At 60.4% G+C, this 21,157-nt stretch overlaps 2 protein-coding genes across 4 annotated transcripts in view; both read right to left on the bottom strand.

Annotated features, from left to right (window-relative positions):
- Nucleotides 1-3,661, bottom strand: part of SIN3A (SIN3 transcription regulator family member A) — a 38,400-nt gene extending 34,739 nt beyond the window's left edge. The window contains exon 1 of one of the 2 annotated variants that reach the window (XM_072870295.1): nt 3,644-3,661. The gene's annotated coding sequence lies outside the window, so the exon portion shown is untranslated. Of the gene's footprint in view, nt 1-2,355; nt 2,534-3,643 lie in introns of those variants that run through there. The other variant, XM_072870294.1, reaches the window with a different exon arrangement.
- A 3,008-nt stretch (nt 3,662-6,669) lies between these two features.
- PTPN9 (protein tyrosine phosphatase non-receptor type 9) lies at nt 6,670-20,464 on the bottom strand. 2 transcript variants are annotated; one of them, XM_072871571.1, is made up of 13 exons: nt 19,918-20,464; nt 15,076-15,219; nt 14,521-14,610; nt 14,287-14,411; nt 13,404-13,509; nt 12,636-12,746; nt 11,582-11,910; nt 11,086-11,179; nt 10,909-10,978; nt 10,237-10,315; nt 9,844-9,994; nt 9,529-9,736; nt 6,670-9,217 (listed from the first exon to the last, which is right to left on the bottom strand). In XM_072871571.1, the coding sequence occupies exons 1-13, from the start codon at nt 19,948-19,950 to the stop codon at nt 8,991-8,993; spliced, it is 1,767 nt and encodes a 588-aa protein (XP_072727672.1). In that variant the 5' UTR covers nt 19,951-20,464; the 3' UTR covers nt 6,670-8,990. The 2 variants fall into 2 exon arrangements, with proteins under 2 accessions (XP_072727672.1, XP_072727673.1); XM_072871572.1 differs by lacking the exon at nt 19,918-20,464 and adding an exon at nt 17,719-18,514.
- Nucleotides 20,465-21,157: the final 693 nt, after the last annotated feature.

The raw sequence follows: 21,157 nt of genomic DNA, 5'->3' as shown, positions 1-21,157 counted from the left end.
AGCATCGTTTTGCCCAGGTTCCTGAGTACACTTTCCCCATGTGCACAGAGAATTATCAGAATACTTTTATTTATTTATTTATTATTTTAAATAAAAAGAAGACACAAGACCCCACAGGAGTTCGAAAAAACCAGCACATCCCCAAAAGCGCACCCCCGACCTAACAGGCTGAAATGACAGCTATTACGGGACTCTCTTTTCTGTTCCAGCTTTAACAGCCGTAAAAGCTTTCCAACGCTGGAGAAAACCAGAACAGCAATCTGGACAGAAAACGATTCATAAATCCTGGAAACGTAAATGATGCGCCTGCCAATTCCAACGCGATGCTCCCGGCTCCAAGAGCCACACGTGCCAGGAGCCTGCGCAGAGGGCTCCCCCGGCAATCCGGGCTGGGGAGGACAGGGAGAGCATCGCCCTTCCCACCCTGCTTCCAAAAGCAGTCTAAATCACCCGGAGTTTCCCCAAACTTTAGCAAATTACTGCCATTTTACTGGGTGAGCTACCACGTCGAAGCTTTTCAAACAAGTCCACGCTGAGACCATGTACCTTAACCAGAAGCAGTGGGTGGGAGGGACGAGGATGAGATACTTTGGGGTGAGAAAGTACGGCTTCCTTTTGCAAGGAGTGCACCGGCCTGAAAAAGTGCTAACTTCACCCGGGCAGGGAAGAAAAGACCCTAAAAAGTGGTTTTCTGCTCCCAGAGATCCAGCACGGGCTGACACTAGGCTGCCAAGGCACTTTTATGTGACGAAGGAATTTTACAGGTGCTTTAAAATTAGTATATTAACATAAGGTGCCATTTTATGATATAGTATTAACGGCACAATATTTAGAACAACGTATACCTCTTTGAAAGTGTATTTTTTTAAAAAAATCACAAGTTAGGACTGTAAGACTAAGTGCAGATAGAGCCATACTGAAATAAGTTGGGCATTTCCCACTTGTTTACTGACCCCACACCTTTTAGCACGACCGATGAATATAAAAGCAACAAGTTAGAAAAGAAACGTAAGGTGTTAGGTCATCCTTAAGCTACACTTCAGCGCACGAACCAGGTTTTGATTCCTCTGAAAAGCGCAGGAGATTAAAAATCCCCGCACAGCTCGAGATGCCTTCGATCGCTTGTTCCAGCGCTACTTTCAACAAATTATTTTTTAGTTTTGTATTGTTTTAGTGGTGCAAATAACTGCATTTCTTCTGGGACGTACCCTTTCCCTCAGCGCACTGAATACACGTGTGATTTGCACAAATAACGACTATAAAGACTCATTCTGAACCTGGGCCAGGAAAACATAGAAAAGACAGTATTTAGCTAAGCAGACACCAAGCACGCTCGTATTTTTAAACCTACGTAAACCCCACGGCCGGCCTCCTACAACCCCAGGAAAAAACCTAACATAGTTCCTATGGATGTACAGCAGTCTGAAGAATTGAAAACCGTGGCTGAAATATCAAGTGCAAGTCTCCGCCAAGTTCAAGCACAACACCGTGCAGAGAGGATGCGTAAAAAAGGATGCCAGCTTGCTATTAAAAACGCTTAAAAATTAATGCGTGCAAGAGGAGCTCTCCGGTTTCCATATATCTATACGTCGCTCCAACAGGTCCTTATGGATCGCTGCGGTATTGAGCTGAAAAACTGCAATAGGGGCTCTGAGAAGCGACGGGGGAAGCCTCAGCGATCCCGGGTGCCGTTTTGGAGGGGGCACGGGGAACGGTCCGGTAAGAGGTGGGAGGCGCTCGACAGGGTACGAGCCGGTGGAGGGGTACGAGGGGCGACGGAGCGGGACCCCGCCGGGCGGCTATTCAGCGGTAGAACGCTTCCCAGTGGCAACTTCTCCGTGAAGTTGGGGCGGGCGGGGGGACACCGGAGCCGGGGGAGCCCCTCCCCGGGGGCAGCGCCGGCGGAGGATCCAGCGCGCAATGCGGCCGGTACCGGGGGCGTGCAATGCGGGAGAGAGCTCGCGGGGGGCGGTCCCGCCGCAGCCCAGGAGCGGCACCGGGCGGAGGGCGGGAGGAGGGGCGGAGGGAGGCGCCCGCCTCGCAGCGCGCCCAGCGGCCGCCGCACGCTCCGCCCGCCGCTCCCGCCATGCCGGGGCCGGGACACCCCCTCGCGCCCGGCGGGGCGGGGCGGGGCGGGAGGACGCGCGGCCGCCCGCGCGGGCCAGGGCCCCCCGGGGAGCCGCGCCGCGGGCACCGGCCCCCCCATCCTCCTCCTCCGCCGTCCCCCTCCTCCTCCTCCCGCCCCCCCCGCCAGCGCGCGCGGCACCGGCGCCAGGCCCCGCCCCCTACGGATCGCCGGAGGGGGCCGGCACCGGGCCTGGTGACCCCCCCTCCCGTCCCCCCGTCCCCCCTTACCTCGAAGCGGGCCCTGGCAGCGGCCGAGTCTCCCTCAGGGTCAGGGGGCGGCGGGGCCGCTGCGGGCCCCTCCCGCGCGGGCGGCGGGGGCGGGCTGTCCCCGGTGCGGTGAGGTGGGGGGGTCCCCGCGCCCCTCCTCCCGGAGGGGGGGGGCGGGGCGGCGCCGGGGCCCCGGGCGGCGGGGGGCTCGGAGGAGGGGGTTTAAGATGGAGTAACCGTCTCTCGGCCGCCGCGGCGGAGCGCTGCCCGCTTCTCTGTTCCCCGGGAAATCCCGCCCCTCCCCGCGCAGGGGGGGAGCCCCGAACGCCCATTGGGCGCGCCGCACGCCCGTCAGCCCCGCGACCAATCGGCGCCTTGGTCCCGCCCACCTCGCCCGCCCCTATTGGCCGCGGCCCCCAGGAAGGGGATGTGGAGAGGAAGGGAGGGAAGAGGGGAGGGGGGGAGCGACCGCCGAAGAAAAATGTCCGTATAAGCAACGCGCCCCGCCCCCGTCCCGCCTCCTCCGCTGCCCCATTGGCGGCGGACGAAAAGCGCCAGCCAAGCGGCGAGCGGGCAGAGCGATCGTCACGTCGGGAAGCCCGCCCACGCGGCGGCACCGACCACGCCTCCGACCGACGAGGTCCCGCCCCCTCTCTGGGGAGCCCCTTTGTGGAATGTTTACATCGGCCGCGGCCCGCGCGCGCGCGCGCGCGCGCGCCCCCCCCCCTTCCCCTCACGGCGCGCGCACGTGCTCGCCGCCCCTCCCGGCCCCGCCGCCAGCCCCCGCCCCCCGCCGCTGGTTGGCGGCGGGGCGGGGGCTTTGGCAGCGGGGCCGAGACGGGGGCGGCGCGGCTCTGCCCTTTGTCCCCGACACCTTCACTTCCGGGATGGCAGCGCCCCACGTGGGGCGGGCCAGTTACACGTGGGGGGGGACACACTCACACACACGCACGCACGCACTGGGGGGAGGGGGGGCGGGGGGGAGAGGCCCGCGCGCCACGGGGGCGTGCCCGCCGCCCCGCGGCCAATGGGGGCGGGGGGCGGGGCCGGCGCGGCGGCCGCTCCCCCCTCCCCCTCCTCCTCACACACACACTCACTCACTCACTCACTCACTCCCCCCCCCCTCCCGCCTCCCCCGGCGTCGCGCGCTGCCCGCCGCGCGCTTCCCGCCGGCGGCCGTTGGAGCGCGCGGGTCGCTCCTTCCCTCAGCCCGACAGCAGCGACGGCGCCGGGCCTCTTCCCGCCCCCGGGGAAGCAAATCCCGGTCTGTCGTGAGGCGGGGGGGAGGGGGGGAGCAGCTGTTACATACCCTCAACGCGCAGGCGAGGAGCCCTGAATGGAGGGGAACTCCCCCCGGGGCGGATTGGCCCCGCGATGCCGATCGTCACGGCCGGACCGCCCACCGGCGGGGGTGGGGGGGGCTGAGGGAGAGGCCTCACCGTGGAGGGCGGGAGGGAGCTGACCCCCGGCCATGCAGCAAACCCTGCCCTCGCGGGGGTGGGCGAGCGCTACCGAGTCCCCTCTGCCGTTGATAAAACACGAGCTGGAGATGGGACAGCGGCTGCGGGTTTTAATTTTTTTTTTTTTTTTTTTTCTCCCGGGGTTTACAAAGTTGTGGAGGGAGTTGCTGGCTTCCCCTCTGCTGCAGGCACCGGCCCCCCTACTGCCCGAGATCAAAGCTAGAGGAGCCAGGCCTGGCCTTGGATTAGCTGTCACCAGGCCTGCTGCTCGCCTGGTCATCCAGAGTGCACTCAGGAGGGGGAAAAATAAAAACGCACCCACTCTAAACTTCTATTAAAGTATGTATTTCGAGCATCTTCACTCAAACAAGGTCTAAACCTCTTGTGTTTTTTTCTTGTGTGTTCTTAGCTGCTAAAAGGTCTCTGGCCAGGGGTGTTTGAACCTGCACGGGCTGCTGTGCTGCTGGGGATTGAGCCTGAGTCTAAGAAGCTGGTGACAAGGAAGCAGGAGGTCTGAGAAATGAAGTGCTCCGGAGCCAGGCTGTTTCCAAATTCCCAGGGCTCAGTGTGCACTGGGCAAATTACAAGCACTAAAGTAATTGTAATTAGCAAGGCAGTGTGCACGCAGCCAGGAAACCCAGAAAGCCAAATGAGACAGGTGGGCGCAGAAATAGCATCGCCATTTTGGGGTTTCCCTGCAATGGCTTTAAATCCCATTTGCAGCCTTGACCAGCACTTTGGCTTTCATCGTTCGGCTTGTTTCAGTTTAGGATATCCCCGCTGTGAATTTTGTCTGTGGTGATTGACCCCCATCCCTCCAAGCCCTTCCCTGCCCTGGGGTGCTCTGGGTAAGGGGAGATGCTGCAGATAGGGCAAAGCAAACCTGCTACTGGCCCATTTCTCCCACCGCTCTCCAAACAACACAAAGTTTTACTTTCCAGTAACACTTGGATCTCCCTGTGAAGCAGACATTTCCACAGAGATCTGTATTTATGCTGCCGAGTGGGACCTGCTGGCACGGAAAGGAGTGGATGGATCAAAACCTTGTGTTGTGCAAGAGGACTGAAAATGCTGGCTTTGACAAGAGATGCAGCCCTGGAAATAGTTGTGGGGGGTGAGCATTTGGGTAGTTTTCCCATCAAAAGCGCTTACAACCCTTTCCTCCGCCACTGGCACCTTCATCCCTCCTCGAAGGGAGCCGCCACTGTCTACGACAGCAGCGTACCCAAGCAGTTCCCATTCAGAGCTGGTGTTGGTGATCTCCCTCCCTCTCGTCTTCACCTAAGCACGGTTTTCTCCTGGTTAATCCTCCCCCCTGTGCTGCCCCTCCAGGGTGAGCCCGATGGGTGGAGGCAGCCGAAGAAATCCCCTGCCCCATCTTCTGCTGTCATTTGTCTGTCGAAGGCCACCAAACTGGTTAAAAATCCCCAAACCTCAAGTTTAAAGTCCAAAACCACTGACAGCTGATCTTACCACCAGAAGAGTTGAAAAGGGAAACATTTTAAAAGTCAAGAAAGAAAAATTAAGCTTAAAAAACCATATTAACGTGAACCTGAAGTGCCTTTTGATTAAACACCCTCCAGTACCATGCTGCCTGGTATTCCTACCGTGACACTCCAGGACATGGGTCTCCTCAGAAATGTTTCAGTTCTCTGTGCCCACATCGCATGGAATCAAGCTAAAAGGTGCGACCGCCTTCACCCGCAGCCACAGCGGGGGCTTGCTTGGGTCCCACAGCCTGTGGAAGGGAGATGGGCTGGGCACACCTGTGCGCCACGTGGGACGCTTGGCACCACCTGCAGCTTTCGGGTCTGGACCCCACACCTTGCTGAAAGCCCCGCTGAGCCAGGGAGAGCCACTGCCGACAGCACAGGCTTGAAAACAAGCTGCAAACACCCTGCTTTCTGCACGTGTGCCAACAAAAAAGCCCAGCTGGGGTGAAGAACACGTTTGGCAGCGAGGAGGGAGGGCCCTGGGATCCTTCCTCCCAAGGACGAGGGGTTCCCTCGGATGCTGGAGCCACCCTGCAATGGGTGCCAGGAGAGAAACTCAAGGCCAGCCTGAGCCAGAGGAGCTGCTCTGCAGGTCAGACTGTGTGGGCTGATGCTGCTCGAGCAGCACAGTGGGGCAGAAAATGGTACCTAGAAAAACGGGACACTCCAGCTGAAAGGAAACCGCTCCACAGGCAGGACATGCACAGCTCCAGGGATGCTCAAAACACCCACGTATCACTCAGCCGTGGGCGCCGGGGCATGCATCCCCTCAAGACAGATGCCCTGCTTCCTCCGGTTCTTGTCCAGCCATCCAGCCCATGCGTTTGGCCCCGGTTCGGCATGGCCAAGCCTGTCTGCACCTCAAGCGCAGGGGAAAGCTTCCCCCTCTGCCAACCCCAGAAAGGCGCTGGCCTCCTTGGCTTTTTCAGACTCCAGCTGAGCAAACACAGGTGCTGCTCTTCCCACCCACCGGCGTTTCCTCTCACCCGGGAGCCTCGCTGGGGACGGCTGCTCTGGGGCACGTGCTCTCCCGCTGGCTGTAGGGCTTGATTTGCACCAGCCGCCTCTTTTCTTCCCTCGCCCCGAAGCCTCAGGCTGCGGCTGCTGCTCCAGGACTGGCATCGCTTGCACCCGAAGGCGCTGGGGCTGGCTGTCAGCCCAGGAGCCCATGGGCAGCCCAGCCATGTTGCCCCCAGCCGTGCCTGTGTTTTTGTGCCCTACACACCTGCAGGTCCGGCAGCACAGAAGCGATGCCCTCACTCCCAAATCCAGCAGCAAAATGCCTTTTCCCAACACTGCCAGTTTTGCAGAAAGTTTTACAGGGCAGTTTTGCAGAAAGCTCCCAGGACGCTCCCCAAACCACAGCTGTACTTGCCAGGGAAATAACACCAGAAGTGCCCAACAACTCCATTCCTTTAATCTCCGCTTCCATCCCTTGAGCGTTACATGTAGCAGCAATGGGATTCCTCGTTCCAGTTAGCAGCCGCCCATCCTTTTGCTGTTGCCTCCGTTTGCATTAGAGGCAAACCCTCCCAGCCACCCCGAAATCACTGTGCCTCGTGAGGTGCAGGCAGCAGCAGGCAGATCCTGTGGCCGGCCCCGCTTGCTCGGCCTCCCCATCCAGGGCATGGCGCTGCCTCTCCAGCCGGGACCTGGAGGCTCCTTGCAGGCAGAGGTTTGGTTTCCTGGCCTGGTCATCAGGGTGGCCAATGCACCCTGGGCACTTTCTAAAGAATTATTAATAAAAATAGATAGGAGGAAGGCGACAGCTGGAGAAAGGGGCTATGGAAAGAAGAGGAGGCTCTGAAGAGCCCGTTGCTTGGAGCAGGACAGGAGATTGATGCTCTGGGGCTCAGCAGGGCCCTGGGAAAAGAGGCAGGAGCTCGGAGGGGGGCAGCTTGTCCCCCCGCCCCGTACAGCACAGCCTGTCTTGCTGCCTTCCCTCCTGCCATTATCCTGCCCGCCCATGAAAGCTGCCTGCAGCCTGGTTATCTCTCGCAGGGCCTCACCCAGGAGCGGGCTGGCTGGCTCTTAGGGCTGCTGCCCTCAGCCCTCCGGCCCCGTGCAAGTCCTACCCTGTGCTCCCCAGCACAGCCCTAAACGCAGCCCTCTGCCCCCAAAGTGCTGGTGGGCTGCGGCAGGTCCGTGTGCCCCCAGGGATGTGGCCAGCTTGCTTTTGGGGACCACGGGGTGTGCAAAGCCCTAAACTCCCTCCCTCTCCTCTCCTGCCCCTGACCAACTCCACCACGAGAGCTAAGAGGACTGGTCACTGGTAGTATATTTATATGTTGATACAAATAAAAACAAAACAAAACCCAAAAAGTAACAACAAAAAAAACGTTTCTCTGAACGAGAGCAAAATAGGAACATTTACAAATCCTTCTGGCTCTGGCTTGGATCAAGTTAATGTTAAATACAGAACAAAACAAAAAACAACCCCCCCAAGATTATAAAAAAATAAGAATATACACATTCAAAGAGCTTATTACAGTATAAAGATACTGAGGCCCAGGCGCTGCCCGTCCCAGCTCCCCAGGCAGCACGGAGGGGCAGGGGGCCGGGGTGGTGGCAGGGGCCAGGTGACAGGGCAGCTGTCCCCTGTGGGTGCTGCTGCCCCAGAGGTCAGCTCGGTGCCTCCCGAGGGTTTTGGCTTTTTTGCTCAGCACTTTTCCAGCCCGTGACTCATCGCAGGGCTGGGCCCACGGGTTCCCACTGCCGGCTTGGGAAAGCCGGGCAACCCGGAGAGCCGGTCAGTCCCCATCCGTCCCCATCACCTCGTACCTAGTGACTCCCGTGGCTGCGCCCCGAGGGGCAGGGGGCACCGGCAGCTCTTCGCCCCCCGGCCAACCTGCCTGCCGCAGCCAAAATCCTCCAGAACCTCCTCCCGGGAGCAGGAGATGAGACAAGGAAAGGGGAAGACGAGACAAGGAAAGGGGGGGATGCTGCTGAGCATCCCCGTGCCCCCCGCGGGATGGGCACGGGAGTTCCTGGGTCCCAGTGCTGCCCATGAGGAGCAGGGGGGGCAGGAAAGGGGAAAAAAGGGGGGGGAAGACAAGACAGAGCCAGGACCAAACTCACCACTCCAGGGATCACAGCAGTGAGACGGCAGGACAGCAGGGACCCACAGGAGCTGCTAAAACGGGTGCTTGTATATATGTATCTATATAATAGCCGGGGTTGGGCACAGCGAGGATATATTATATACACACATACATACAGACACACAGACTTAGCGGCAGGTAAGACTGAAGTAGGTGCCTCTTCCTAAGCCCCAGGCCAGGGCAGGACTGGAAATACATTTCCTAGGGCTTTGCAAAGCCCTTTCTTTAGATACATTTTAGATGGTCCCAACAAAAAAATAAAATAAAATTAAAAAAAAACCCAAACAACTCGAAGAGAAGAAAAACCACCTCCCCAAACGACCAAACCCCCCAACAGAAATACCGTGGAGAGGAGCGAGAGCCTCTTCCCGTGCTGTCCTCCACCCCCCGGCGAGCGGCAGCCACCATTTGGTTTGCATAAGGCACAGTTCAATAGCAGTGCTAATAGTCGAGGACGGGCAGCTGCCTGCCGCTGACGGGCGGCCGCCTCTGCGATCCGGCACCGCCGCCCCGACGGCTCTGCCGAGTCCTGGTGGGCACAGAGGCGGCACTGGCAGCCCCGGGACGATGGGAAGGGGGGGTCTGCGGGGAGGTGGCGGGTCTCAGTGTCCCGGCGAGCTCTTCTCCTGGCCGGCCCGGCTGTGGTTGGCGAGCAGCAGGCCCTCACGCTGGGCGTGCTCAAGGATGGCCGTGTAACAGAAGTAATACTGCTCAGGGGTCTGGATGCTGAAGGCGCGCTGGGTCCGCATGCGCAACACCGTCTGGTAGACGTTCAGCGTGCCCACGTCCTGCAGCTGGGACAGGCAGATGTCCAGCGCGCAGAAGGTACCTGGGGACAACGATTGGGGTCGGCGTCAGCCACCAAAGATCCATCATTGCCCCTTGCGAGAATGGGAGTGGGGCAGTGGTGGTCCTTAGCCCCCCCACCAGCCTCCCACACGAGACCACGGGCATCCAGGGAAGCAGGGCAGAGACTTCTCCCAGGTCCGATGGCTGCAGGAAGTCTTGGGGACATACATCCCCAGTCAAACGTCTTGCAAACACACCATGGCTCCAGGGAATGGAAATGCCGCAGGGGGAGGCTGGACTCTGCCCACCACCACCAAGACCTCCACCCCAGAAGCAGGGTTACCCTGTTACCTGTCCTGCCGATGCCGGCGCTGCAGTGCACCACGACCGGGGGTCCCCCAGGGTGACCCTTGAAGCGAGGTCCCAGGGCGCTGACTGCCACCCTCTGCTGCTGCTTCACAGCCCCCAGAAAGTCAATAAGAGTGGCTGCGGAGGAGGGGACACCATAATCTGGCCAGCTCAGGTACTGGAAGTGGGACACCAGCCGCCGCTCCCTGGTCTGGGGGAAAGCAGGGGGGTTAGACCCTCTCCCCTCCTCTGCCCCTGGCCATGGAGGGCTCCTAGTGCCCCGGTGCTGTCCCCCACCAGGCAGCTGTGGCCACGCACCTCCGAGCTGTGGATCTCCAGGATGGTTTTCTTGTAATGATTGAGGTTCTCCACGCCCAGGTTGGTGATGGTCAGGGCCCCGAAGCACACCTGGAAATCCTTCTCCAGGGGCCAGTACTGGCCGCACTTTCTCCTGCCTCCCTCCTCCAGCCTGGGAGCAGAAAGACAAGCTGGTGATGTCCTCCTTGCCCTGCTAGGGACATGTCCCATGCCACCCAGCCTCGGTCCCTTGGGGATCTTGCAGGGACCAAACGGTCCATCCCTGATGTGGTGTCCCCACCCTGCAGGGCTCTGCCTGGCACCACGGCTGCCGGCTCACTGCAGAGAGCACAGCGCCGCTCATCCAACGTTTTGCAAAGAAAAACAGGGCTGTGCCCAGTCCAGGGCACTCACCGCGTGGTCATCACAATCACCAGGACGTTTTGCTCCCACACCATGCGCCAGAAGTCACCGTAGGTGTTTTCCAGAGGCCCTGCGGGGACAGCCCACATGTCAGCCCAAAACCTGATGGGTTTGGGCAAGCCCCTTTGCCCAGCAGCCTCCGCCAGCCCTCCTTGCCCTCCCCGGGGGACCACAGCCCCTTCCCACGGGGACTGACCCTGATGTGGATCCACCAGCCCTGCCTGGAGCTGCCACCGATTACCCCCCCCCCCCCAATACCAAATCCCTACAGCTCAGCACCCATCCCCCCTCTCTGCTCCCTGCTGCTTCATCCTCAGGCAGATGGGGCAAAGCCAGGGGCTGGGCTTAGGGGCAGGAGGAAGGGGCTGCCATCGCCGCTGCTAGCAGGGGTCTGCTCAGCACAGGACCTGATTTGTGGGAGGCTGCTGAAGGATGATGCACCCACTCACCCTCTTCCAGGGGAAGCTCTGGTCCCTCCTAGCTGGGGACCGGGAGAGGAGTAAATACACCCAGAGAGGAGGGGGACTTGCTGGGCAGTGCCCTCTGCCCAGGCTATCCCCCTCCGCAGCTGGTGGCTGATGCTGGGCAGGGAGGTGAAGCCCATGTGTGCATCAGGAGCAAAATAACCCCCTTAGTGGCTCCCACAGGGGCTCGGGGCCATACCCTGAGTCCCGATGTAAGCGTTCCTCTGCTTGTAGCCGTCCATGAAGCTCGCATTGATGTAGTCGGTCAGCTGCGGGGACAAAAGCACACACAGCATAAGTCCTCCAGAGCCCCGCGGCCAGGACAGCTGCAGCAGCTCCAGGTGGGATCCCAGGTTTCCACCCCGGGCTGGCTCACCTCCGGGCGGCTGTACGGCTTTGCCAGCTTGACACGGGTTTGGTCCAGGCAGGGCACGTCCCCGTACCGGTTCTTCTCCTGGTTGTAGGGTGCCCTGGGAGGCAGGGGAGAGTGGGAAAGGGAAGCAGGGATGTTTTCCAGGCGGGAAGGGAGAGGCAGCATCCCTCCCTCTGCACAAGCCTCCGGCACCCGTAGCCTGGGCTCTGCTGCCATCACCTGGCCAAAGCCTCGGGAAGCAGAGTCCCGGACAGGTCCTCGTCCCTGCTGTCCCCTGCACGGCTCCCTCCTACCCCCGGCGGCTGCGGGAGCCGCAAAGGGGGTTCACAGCATCACTAGGCTGGGGATCTCCATTGCTAACCCAAAGCACCACACCCCAAAGAGGCAGATGGGCCACCACTGAGCAGCAGAAGTGTAGGGAGGGGGGAACCCAGCTTTTTTGGAGCAAGAGAGGGGGCCCCCACGCTGGCCCGCACCCGGCTCCTTCCCCCCAACTCACAAAGAGCAGACAAAGGTGCCGGCTGGGCTCCTGCGCCGAATATCTTCGTACTCTTCGTAGATGCCCCGCTTCTGCTTGTGGCTGACATGATCCAGCAGCTCCCGGAGGGTGATGGACTTGGGCCCGGGGACGTGGACAGAGCCGTTATCTTTGGGGGCCACCAGCGGCACCAGGATGAGCTCGTCCAGGGGGTCGGGGTGCCCGTTCTGCTGGGGCAGGAACCGGCAGTTCCAGCTCAGAGGGTCCAGTTTGAGGGACCCCCCAAGGTACTCAGGGAGGCACTCCCGGGGCAGGTGCTCCTTCAGCTCCGACATCTTCACCATCTGCACCTGGGGGAGGAAGAGGAGGAGCAGAGGTGATTCCCAGAAGGATGGAGAGGGTTCACTGGGGACGGGGACAGGGATGCCAACAGTCTGGCATGGTCCTGATGGAGCCTGGAGATTTCCCCCAACAGCATCAGGGTCTTCCCCCTTCCTGTCATGCCCCAGGAGGGCTTCCAGGGGAACACGTACTCGGGGAGGGAGCCCACACCGACACCCAGCTCCAAATTTGCAAGTGGCCCCGAGCTCCTCCCAAAAGCAGAGGGGCAAAGCCCAGCCCAGGAAGACATCGGGCTGGAAACTGACTCTATCAGCAGCACTGCTGATGCTGAGGATACCGTTTTAGGTATTTTTGGCTTTGCCAGATAGGGCCTGAGCACAGGTATTTAAGTTTCCCTTTTATCCTGTGTGCTCAGCAGGAGAAAGGGAAAGAAACTTTCTTTCCCTTTAATCATTTACCATTGCCTCCACTTGCTGCTGCTGGCAGCTTCATCGCAGAGGAAGAAATCGGAGGCAATTTCAAAAGGGGTTCAAGATATTTGCTGAAAACAGCGAAACAGGTTGGCCCCTATGAAACAGGCTGAGAAAGCCTCCATTTCCCACAGATTTGGGCTCAGCAGCCCCGTCGGCTGGAAGCTGAGGGCTGCAGGCTGCTTACACCATCCTGTCCCAAAGGGAAAACAGCCTCAGCCCTCCCCGCCGAGGGTCCCGTGCTGGGGTGGACCCGTGCTCACCCGCTCCCGCAGCTTCTCCTTCAGCAGCAGGCTAATGATGGAGTAGGGCACGCGAAACCACATGGGCGCTCCCACGATGAAAACCTTCTTGAGCCGAGCCGGGAAGGCACCCTGCGGGCAGGAGGGGGTCAGATCCACGCCGCCGGGGAGGAACAGGCCCCTCTCCGCGCTCTGCCGGCAAGGGGGACACGTCCCAGCAGAGGTGTTGACCAGCAAAGGGACCCCGAGGTGGCAATGCCGCATCCAAAGCGTGCCTCGCACACAGCTGGCAGCCCACGGCCGTGCTTATTTTTATGCTCCAATACAGAAACAAATTATTTCCTTGGAATTAGGTAGGCAGAGAGTTTGGCTCCACAGGGAAGAGGTGAAGCCTGGGAGCTGGGATCTGTGCGGAGAACACACCCTGGCCAATATTTACTGTTATTTCTTTTTTCCGGAGAAGGGAGGAGGCATGAAATGCCAGCACGATTAAAAAATAATTTGCATCTGTTTTCCCAAAAGCGCTGCCAGCAGCTGCAAGAGGAATCCGGCATGGGGACAGCTGATCCCCTCCCACCCGCAGGACACTGCAGCCCCGGCCGGGTCCAGCCTGGCAGGCTCCCAACGCCTTCCTGAGGTCCTACAGGGCTGGAGCCGGTGCTCCTAGGCCAAGATGTGGTCAGCATGGTCTGGCATGAGAATTTATGCCAAAACCAGAGGACTTCATGTACTCGGTGAGCAAGTGGCCCGTGTGACATCCCAGGACATCGGGTCACCCCTGACCGTTACCTTCAGCAGGTTGAGGATCTTCTTGCTGAGGTCCAGCTCGAAGTTGGTGTACTGCGAGCCTGCCATGTCATAGATGAACACCAGCCCATTCCTCTGGGTTTCAAAGCTGAGAGAGGGGAAAGAGTAAGGTCAACCCTGCAACATCCAACTGCTTGGCTCCTGCATGAGCAGATCTGCCCCACGCTAACCTCATCTTCATCTTGCTGACCCCAAAAAATCCCCTTCTGTGCTTCCAGAAGGACTCACGGACCCAAAGCTCGCTTCTGCATTTCCCAGCGGCTCCACCACCTCTTCCTACAACCCTTATTTAAGCCTGGCTCGTGTCTTAAGCCTGCCTCAGCTGCACCACCCATGATGGGTAAGTTCAGAAATGGAAAGAGCCCAGCAGGATGAATGAGATGTCCCAGCTTTATATTTTTGGCAGGGCTCACGTTACGTCTTGCCGGCAACGGGGCTGCCTCCTCCCCAGCCAAAGCCTGCAGGAATCAGGGGCTTTGCTAAACTAAAACCTGGAGGTGGGCAGGAAAAGGCTGCAAAGAACCTGGTTCAGGGCTTGGGGGATTTTGTTCCCCTGCTGAATGCCTCCATGGGGATGACTGCCTTGAGTTCAAACCAGAGGAAGACAGGGAATTTCAAGCCACAGGGAGCTGTGACCCCCTTCTCTTTCCTAACTAGAGATGGGACACCCAGAGGCACGCAGACTCAGCCACAATTTCACCTTCAGGAATTCACATTCACGGGAGAGAAGGCACATCTTTTCCCTGCGAAGCCTTTCAGAGGGATTTCAGCAAAACCTCAGCAAGCAGTAGCATCTCCCCTTGCCGCTGGGAGGGAAGGGGCTCCCTGGGGACCTGCCGCCGTAAGACATGCTACCCCGGCTCACCTCTCCACCGCTCGGTCCAGCAGGTAGAAGAGCGCCTGGAGCACCACGTGCTGCACACTCTTGCTGGGGTGGTGCAGCTTGGCCGTGAAGAGGGCGATGGAGGCTCCTGAGGGGTCCCGCACGCTCTGATGAAGAAACAGGGTCAGGCTCCCACAGCACCCGAGGATGCCTGCGCGGAGCGGGGCCAGGACGAGCCACCCGGTTGGGGTAACTCGGGGAGGACATGACACCTACCAGAATGGTGAACTTGCCACTGAGCAACTCCGAGCGCAGCGGCTCCTCGTGCGGCTTCAGCTTCACGATGCCCTCTTTCAGCCGTGTCTCCTGTGGTCAGGGAGCCGGCGTGATGGCCAGCACAGACACCCCAGCCCTCCACCCATCATCATGTCCCCGTGGGGCACCCAGCCGTCTGAGGGAAGCCCCAGCAGGGAAACCTCTGCTCCCACAGCCCCATTTTCCAGCACGGGGAGGAGCAGCTTTGCAAAACCAGGGTGGGAAGGGTATATATGCATATATATCCTTTATGGGGAGATGCTCTGCGGGCATCATGCCAGCCGGGAGGGCACCCTGTGAGCACGGATGCTGCTTTCAGCGGAGGGGAGGAGATTGGGGTCGGCGAGATCTCCATGGTGACTCGCCTTGGCTGAAAAAGGATTTTCCAGCCGGACAAAACACATAAGGGAGGGTGGGGAAAGAAAAAAAGCAAGGGGAGGGTCTTCCTTGGGACCAGAGATCTCTCACAGAGCAGGAAGGCCTCGGCTGAGGAGGGGGCTGGCCCTGCTTGCTTACCCGGTAGGAGTGAAAGAGCTCGATGGCCCGCAGGACGTCGAACTTGCGGGCCATAAGGAACTTGACGGCCACATTCCACGACAGCGGGGACACATTGTACTGGCCCGTCCACTTGTTGATCTCCTCCAGGAACTGCTTGGTTGCCTGTGGGAGACACGAGGGGCATGCAGTGAGATGGGAGGAGGAGGAGGAGCACCCAAGAAGCATCCCTGGACACCATGGGAGCTACACGGTCCTCAATGCGCAGGCAGGGGCTGAGCCCGGCTCAGCAAACCCAGCAGCTCCTCGGGGTGAAGCAGGGAGCTCCATGGCAGGTACTGGGAAAGGGGGTAAGGGCAGTGGGGATGGAGATGGAGGCAATGCCAGCGCAGGGAGGGAAGCAAGTGGTAGGAGTGCTGACATTGGAAAAATGGCTTTGGGGCTGGGGGAGACTCATGGAAGGGAGAGGGGGAGTGAAAGGAGGATTTTACAGGCAGCAAACTCCTGTTCAGACACAGCAGCCCGGGTGCAGCAGGAACCCATCAGCCGGCAGCGGCCTCCCGGGGCTGCAGCTCCACCGCAGAGCAGCGAACCCGGCCATCTGAACATGGGTAATGAGCAAGACCAGCATCAAGGGCTGATGCTTCGATGTGCTACAGGACATAGACCAGCTCACCCAGTAAGGCCAGTTTCACACAGTCAAAGATGACCAGACAAGAAGGATTCAGTCCAGGGGGGTCCTAGCACACTCCCACTGCTCCCCACAGCCCACGGTCCCGTAACATGCCAGGGACATCCCACATGAGCACACTCCCCTCCCAAAGCACCTGCACTGCATGCACCCGAAACCGTGAGAAACCGAGACACTTTTCCAGTCCTAGCACTGACGGAGCAGAGTTTCAAAACCCAACCTGCAACCTCCCAGCAAGCTTAAAGCCCTGAAGGCAAGCAAAATAACCCCAAAATGTATTATTTTTACAAGCTGTGTTTGCAAGGTGGGCTTGGGGTTTCTAAATGCCTGTGCTAATGGAAGAAGCTTTGCTTTCTGCTGCGTATTGACCCCATCCCATACAGGTGCACCGAGAGAGACGGGGCAGCACAGCCCAGCCTCCCACCACGTACCGCTCAAAGGATGCAGGCAGGATGGAGGGGGTCCCCAAAACACCCTAATCCCACCTGGGCACACCCCAAAATGGAGGAGTTTCCATCCTCACAAGAGTGGAGGATGACTATGACAGTGTGAGGAGGAGGAGGAGGGACAGTGAGCGCCGAAGGCTGGCTCCCAAGCAGGGAGCGCGGGAAGGCAGTGGTGTTGGATATCACGGCGGAGTAACTGGGAGCTATTCAGCCAGAAAAGCTCGCCGGCATTAATGACTTCCGACAGGAGGAAGCGAAGGGACAGGGTTTATCGTTGGCGCGAGGCTCAGCGGGGGCAGCAAGCCCCTCTCATGGGACGAGTCAAAGGAGCCTGGCTTGTCCAAGGGGTCTCTCCACAGCCCTCCTGGCATTGCAGCAGGCATTTTTGGAAGGGGTACCGGCTCACCTGGCTACTGGAAGCTGCTAAGGGCCAGCCCAGACTCCCAGCACATCGAAGCCAGAAGCTCCCCAACTCAGTATCGGAGTCCCGCAGAGCGGCTGGGTGAGCTACCAGCCAGGAGGGAACTCGTGGAACTGGGCTGGATCTACTGCCAACAGTGCCAGGAGGAATGTGAAAGCGGATTTCGATAGCCCAGCTCCAAGCCCTTGCAAAAATCCCCTTTAAGGGTTGTGAGCCCTCCCGGCACAGCGGTGTGCCACAGTCAACCAGCTGCAGCCTGGCAGTCGGATTGGTACCCCCCATCTCTGCAATTGCTGGGGGCAAGGGACTGGAGGGGAGCGGGCAAAAGGGGTAGTAGCAGAGGAGAGAGGACATTGTTCCCCCCCACCTCGCATTCCCACCTCCCAGCCAGCAGCCAGCGGGAGCTTTTCCTGGGAGCTGTACTTATGGCATGCCTTTATCCCCACGGCTTCATCCGCAACAGCCTCCACTTTGCCAAAACAAAAGCAACTCTGATGGCCCAAATATCTAACAATTTCTCCTCTATTGAAGAGGGAGAGGAAAATAAATGAGGCAATACAGAAACCATCTTCAGCCTTAACACAACACACACATCCACATGTATGTATATAGAAATATATCCTATCCATAAGCTAAGATGGGGGAACTTAACTGGCTATACCCCACCTTTGCCAGGGAGTCCCCTGGGGCCTCCAGCTACCCAAATGCTAGGGCTGGGCTGGAGATGCAAACCCAAAATAATGGCAGAACTGCTCCTTCCCCAGCACGTGCAGGATGGCACGGGGACAGGGGCGAGCGCCAGGCACACATCCACCACCCTCGGATGGAGACCAGAGCTGATGCCGCGACTTGAGATGGGAAGGACACCCTGAGGGGCATGCTGGCAGCGGGGAGAGGATGCAACGTGTGCTTCAGGTCTCCTTCCTCAACATCTAACCCCTCACACTTCATGCGATCCCATTTCCAACACCCATCATGAGGGATGCTGGGTTTTTTTGGAAGGGGGAAGACCCACAAGAACAAGCTCTGGCTTTGCAGGGTGGCTCAGTCATGAATTCCAGCTTTCCCCTGCTTTCTTTGGGAGCAAAACAAAATCCCAAACTTACCAGTGCCGACATTCAACAGCAGGCGAGCCAGGAGTTACTGAGCTGAGCATCAATACCAGCCGTAGCTCTGCCCCCCCTTGCACAATCCACCGGGTCTCATCATCATTTCTGGCCCTGATCCTATATGGATTTACACAGGTGTTGAGCCAAGCGCAGCAGGGATCACTCCACATGCTGAAAACGAAGCCTGTGACCCAGAGCTGCAGCAAGAAGCCCCGTTTCTGCAAGCGACGGCAGCACTGTGAGCAAAATGGTCCGTGGCCGGGCGTTTGGAACAATGCTGGTCTTTGGAGCGCTGGCGTCATCGAAGTCCCTGCTTCGCTGTGCCAGGGCAGGGTGGTGACAAAGCCACCACTGCAGGAACATGGGGGCTCTTCAAGACCTCCTCCCCTGGGCTGCGCAGGCAGCAAATCCACCCTCCTTCTTCAGCCGAGGGGGCGGGGGAGGGGGGAAATAAGTCCTGTGAAAATTGCAGCTGGGCTGAAAACCCCCGAGGAAAATCGGTTTGGCTCCTCTGGTCCCTCTGGGATAGGCTGGGGAGGGAACTGCAGAGATCCTACAGAGCAGGAGATGCCCCAAGGCTGGCAGGGAGAGGAGAGGGGTGAATTCCCCCCCTGGTTTGCTGTCGATAATGGGGGAGAGCGGAGCGAGCAGAGGAAATCCTGATGGTCCCAAGGAGGACGAAGGGGTGGCAGGAAGGGGATGTCCCAGCCCCAACCAGCACTTACTCATGAAAAGAGAGAAACTTCCACTATTTTGGCTTCCAAGCCATCGAGGACAGCCCTAAGGGCAGCTGTTCCCCACCCCAGCCTGATGATCCAAACCTGGAGCCATTATTGCAAATATCCCTTCGTCTTCTCCATCCAATATTCCCACAAAAACCAAACATCTTGGATCCCTCTCCCAGGACGCCGGCTGGGGGAGCCCAGCCACAGCTCTCACTGCAAACCAAGCCTCCCTGCCAGAGCAGGGTCTTCTAAAACCCCATTTGCTGGAAGCTTTGCCCCCTCCGTGATGTAGGGGAAACACATATCACAGGCATCTGCAGGGACACAGGGCACAAACACCCCCACTCCCTGAGATTTTATTACCCTGGAGATAGCAGTACTGCTCCCCGGAGTGGCACTGATAAGAGGGAGGTGTGGTGGAGGAGAAAGCCTGGGAGCGCTGCATTTCCCGAGCACAAGCGCGGGCTAAAGGACGGACTCTTCCAGCTCTGGGCGAGTACTCCCTGTGGGGCATGGGGGTTTTAGGAACCCGAGGTCTCCGTACCAGCCCTCCTAAAACCCTCCTGTAGAAACGAAGGATGCTTTAAAAAAGAAAACCCAACAACCAAACAGAAAACCCTTTTGCCTTTGCACTGCAGCCCCCGAGGCCAGCAAGGTGGCAGATGCAACGCTGTGCCCTCGGCCAGCCCGGGCATCACCGCGGGGCAGAGGGGAGCCCGGCTTCGAGGCAGCCTCCGCCAGCGTGCCCGGCCCCGGCTCCCGGGCTCCGCTTCCCCGCCCGGCGGGGAGCCCGGCGGGGAGCCCGGCGGCCATGGCTCGGGGTGCAGACGCAGCGCCGGGCGGGCATCCCTGGGGACGAGGAGGACGGAGGGGAGAGCCAGAGGTTGCTCTCGCCACCCGACGCGCCCCGGCTGGGTTATCGGCCCCGCTCCCCGAGCCGAGCAACATCCTCCCGCAGTGACGCAAGGCCGGCGGAGGAAGCCCGGACGTCACGGGAGGCCTGGGGCGTGGGAAGCGCGTGCACACGCATCCCCACGCCAGCCTGCCCACGGGGAGAGGCCTGCGAGGAGAGGCCGCCGGCGCTCGGGGGGACACGCCAGTTTGGGGGAGCGTGACCCCAACCCCACGCTGCAGCACCCCCGCTTGCCCTGGCACCCACGGCGCAGGCCCTGCAAAGGCCTTTGGGGTGCGTGCTGTGCGGCCAGCTCTGTGGACGTGGGGGGCTTCGCAGATGGGGGGGCTGTACGGACGTGGGGCTGCCCAGATTTGGGGGGAGGGGGGGCTTTGCAGATGGGGCTTTCCTTAGGGAGAACCGCCCCGCTGGGAAAAAACATCGCTGCAACCGGGGGTAGCCAAAAAAAGGGGGGGTGGGGGGCAGCACACGGGGTCCTGCCCTGCCCTGCCCAGCCCAGCCCAGCTCGGGGAGCGGCGCAGCCCGGCCGCGGGGAAGGGGAGCCCGGCGGGGACCTACCTGCTCCTCCTCGGCGCTCAGCTCCGCGGCCATGCTGTCCCCGGCGGGCCGGGCCGGGCCGGGCCGTGCTGTGCCGTGCCGAGCCGAGGCGGGCTAGGCGGCGGGCGCCCCGCCGGAGCCCATCCCCGGGGACCGGCGGCGCTGCGGGCACCGGCCCCTCCCGGCCGCCACAGGCTCGGCGATGGGCGGCTCCGCCCCGGGGTCCCCGCCGAAAGTGCCGAGAATTTTAGAATAAATTAAAATAATAATAGTAAAATCTCTCTCTCTCTCGCAGCCCCCCGGGAAGTTTCGCTCGCCCCGGGGAAGCGCCGCGCGGCTGGGCTGGGCTGGGCCGGGCCGGGCCGGGCCGGGATGAGCTCCCCGCCCCGCTCCGCTCCGCTCTGCCCCGGCGGGGGCGGCGGCAGGAAGCGCCCGCAGCCCCCTCCCCTCGGCTCGGCTCGGCCGGCCCCGCCGGGCGGCGGGAGGGAGGCGGGCAGGCGGCCAGGGGAAGGCGGGGGACAGGAAGCCCTCCCCGGCGGGGGGCGGGGGGCGCCGCCGCCTCTCGGGCCGGCAGCAGCGAGGGCAGCGGCCCCGGCAGCTGCCGGGATGGAGACGGAGGCGCCGGCAGAGCCCTGCCTCTGCCCTCCCCGCCCCGGGCTGGCTCGGCTCTGCCGGGAGGGCGTCGCGTTCCCCGGCATCCCCCCGCTTCGGTTACAGCCTCGGCAGGCGGTAGCACCGCTAAAATGGTGGCAGGCAGCCCTGCCTGACATCCACCGGCGCTGCCTGCAAAGGAGAGAAGGGCAAGCCTGGAGGCGAGGAAGGGGCAGCGCTGGAAAAGCGTGCCTGAAGACTCCCAGGGCGCTGCCCTCCAGCCTGGGACACCTTCCCCCCCGGGCCTGCGACGGACCCTTGAGGAAACCCAAAGGCCGTGCTGTGTATTTGTGCGAGCCCACCACCAAAGCAAGCTCCCCGGGCCCCAAAAATCAGTCTTGTTTTATTCTGGATGCGTGCTGTACCTCCAAACTGTGTGAGCAGCGACCCCAGGAGAGGAGCAATCAGCCTGCCCCGAGGATCGGCTCCCCGGAGCAGCCCCGCTGCCGCAGCACGCAGCCTCGCCTCTCCCACCGGCCCTTCCCGGCAGCTCGTGGCAGCAGCATCTTCCCCTGCCGGTACTTCAGCCTTCGCCTCGCAGCCTTCCCCCGCGGCCAAGGTTTGCTGTGCGAAAGGCGTCTGGGATTTCCAGCCGTTTCCTTGCTCTCCC

The sequence above is a fragment of the Ciconia boyciana genome, chromosome 8 (assembly GCF_034638445.1).
Source record: "Ciconia boyciana chromosome 8, ASM3463844v1, whole genome shotgun sequence".
Lineage (NCBI taxonomy): Eukaryota > Metazoa > Chordata > Aves > Ciconiiformes > Ciconiidae > Ciconia > Ciconia boyciana.
This window is presented reverse-complemented; position numbering and strand designations above follow the sequence as displayed.

Excerpts from the sequence above, each read along its gene's own strand:
- PTPN9 (XM_072871571.1), bottom strand. The coding sequence starts at position 19,950 with ATGGCCGCGGAGCTGAGCGCCGAGGAGGAGCAG. Across the intron at positions 14,412-14,520 it reads GTGGCAAGTTCACCATTCTG|AGCGTGCGGGACCCCTCAGG; the intron begins GTAGGTGTCATG and ends TTTCTTCATCAG. Across the intron at positions 13,510-14,286 it reads CTGGACCGAGCGGTGGAGAG|CTTTGAAACCCAGAGGAATG; the intron begins GTGAGCCGGGGT and ends CCCCTCTCTCAG.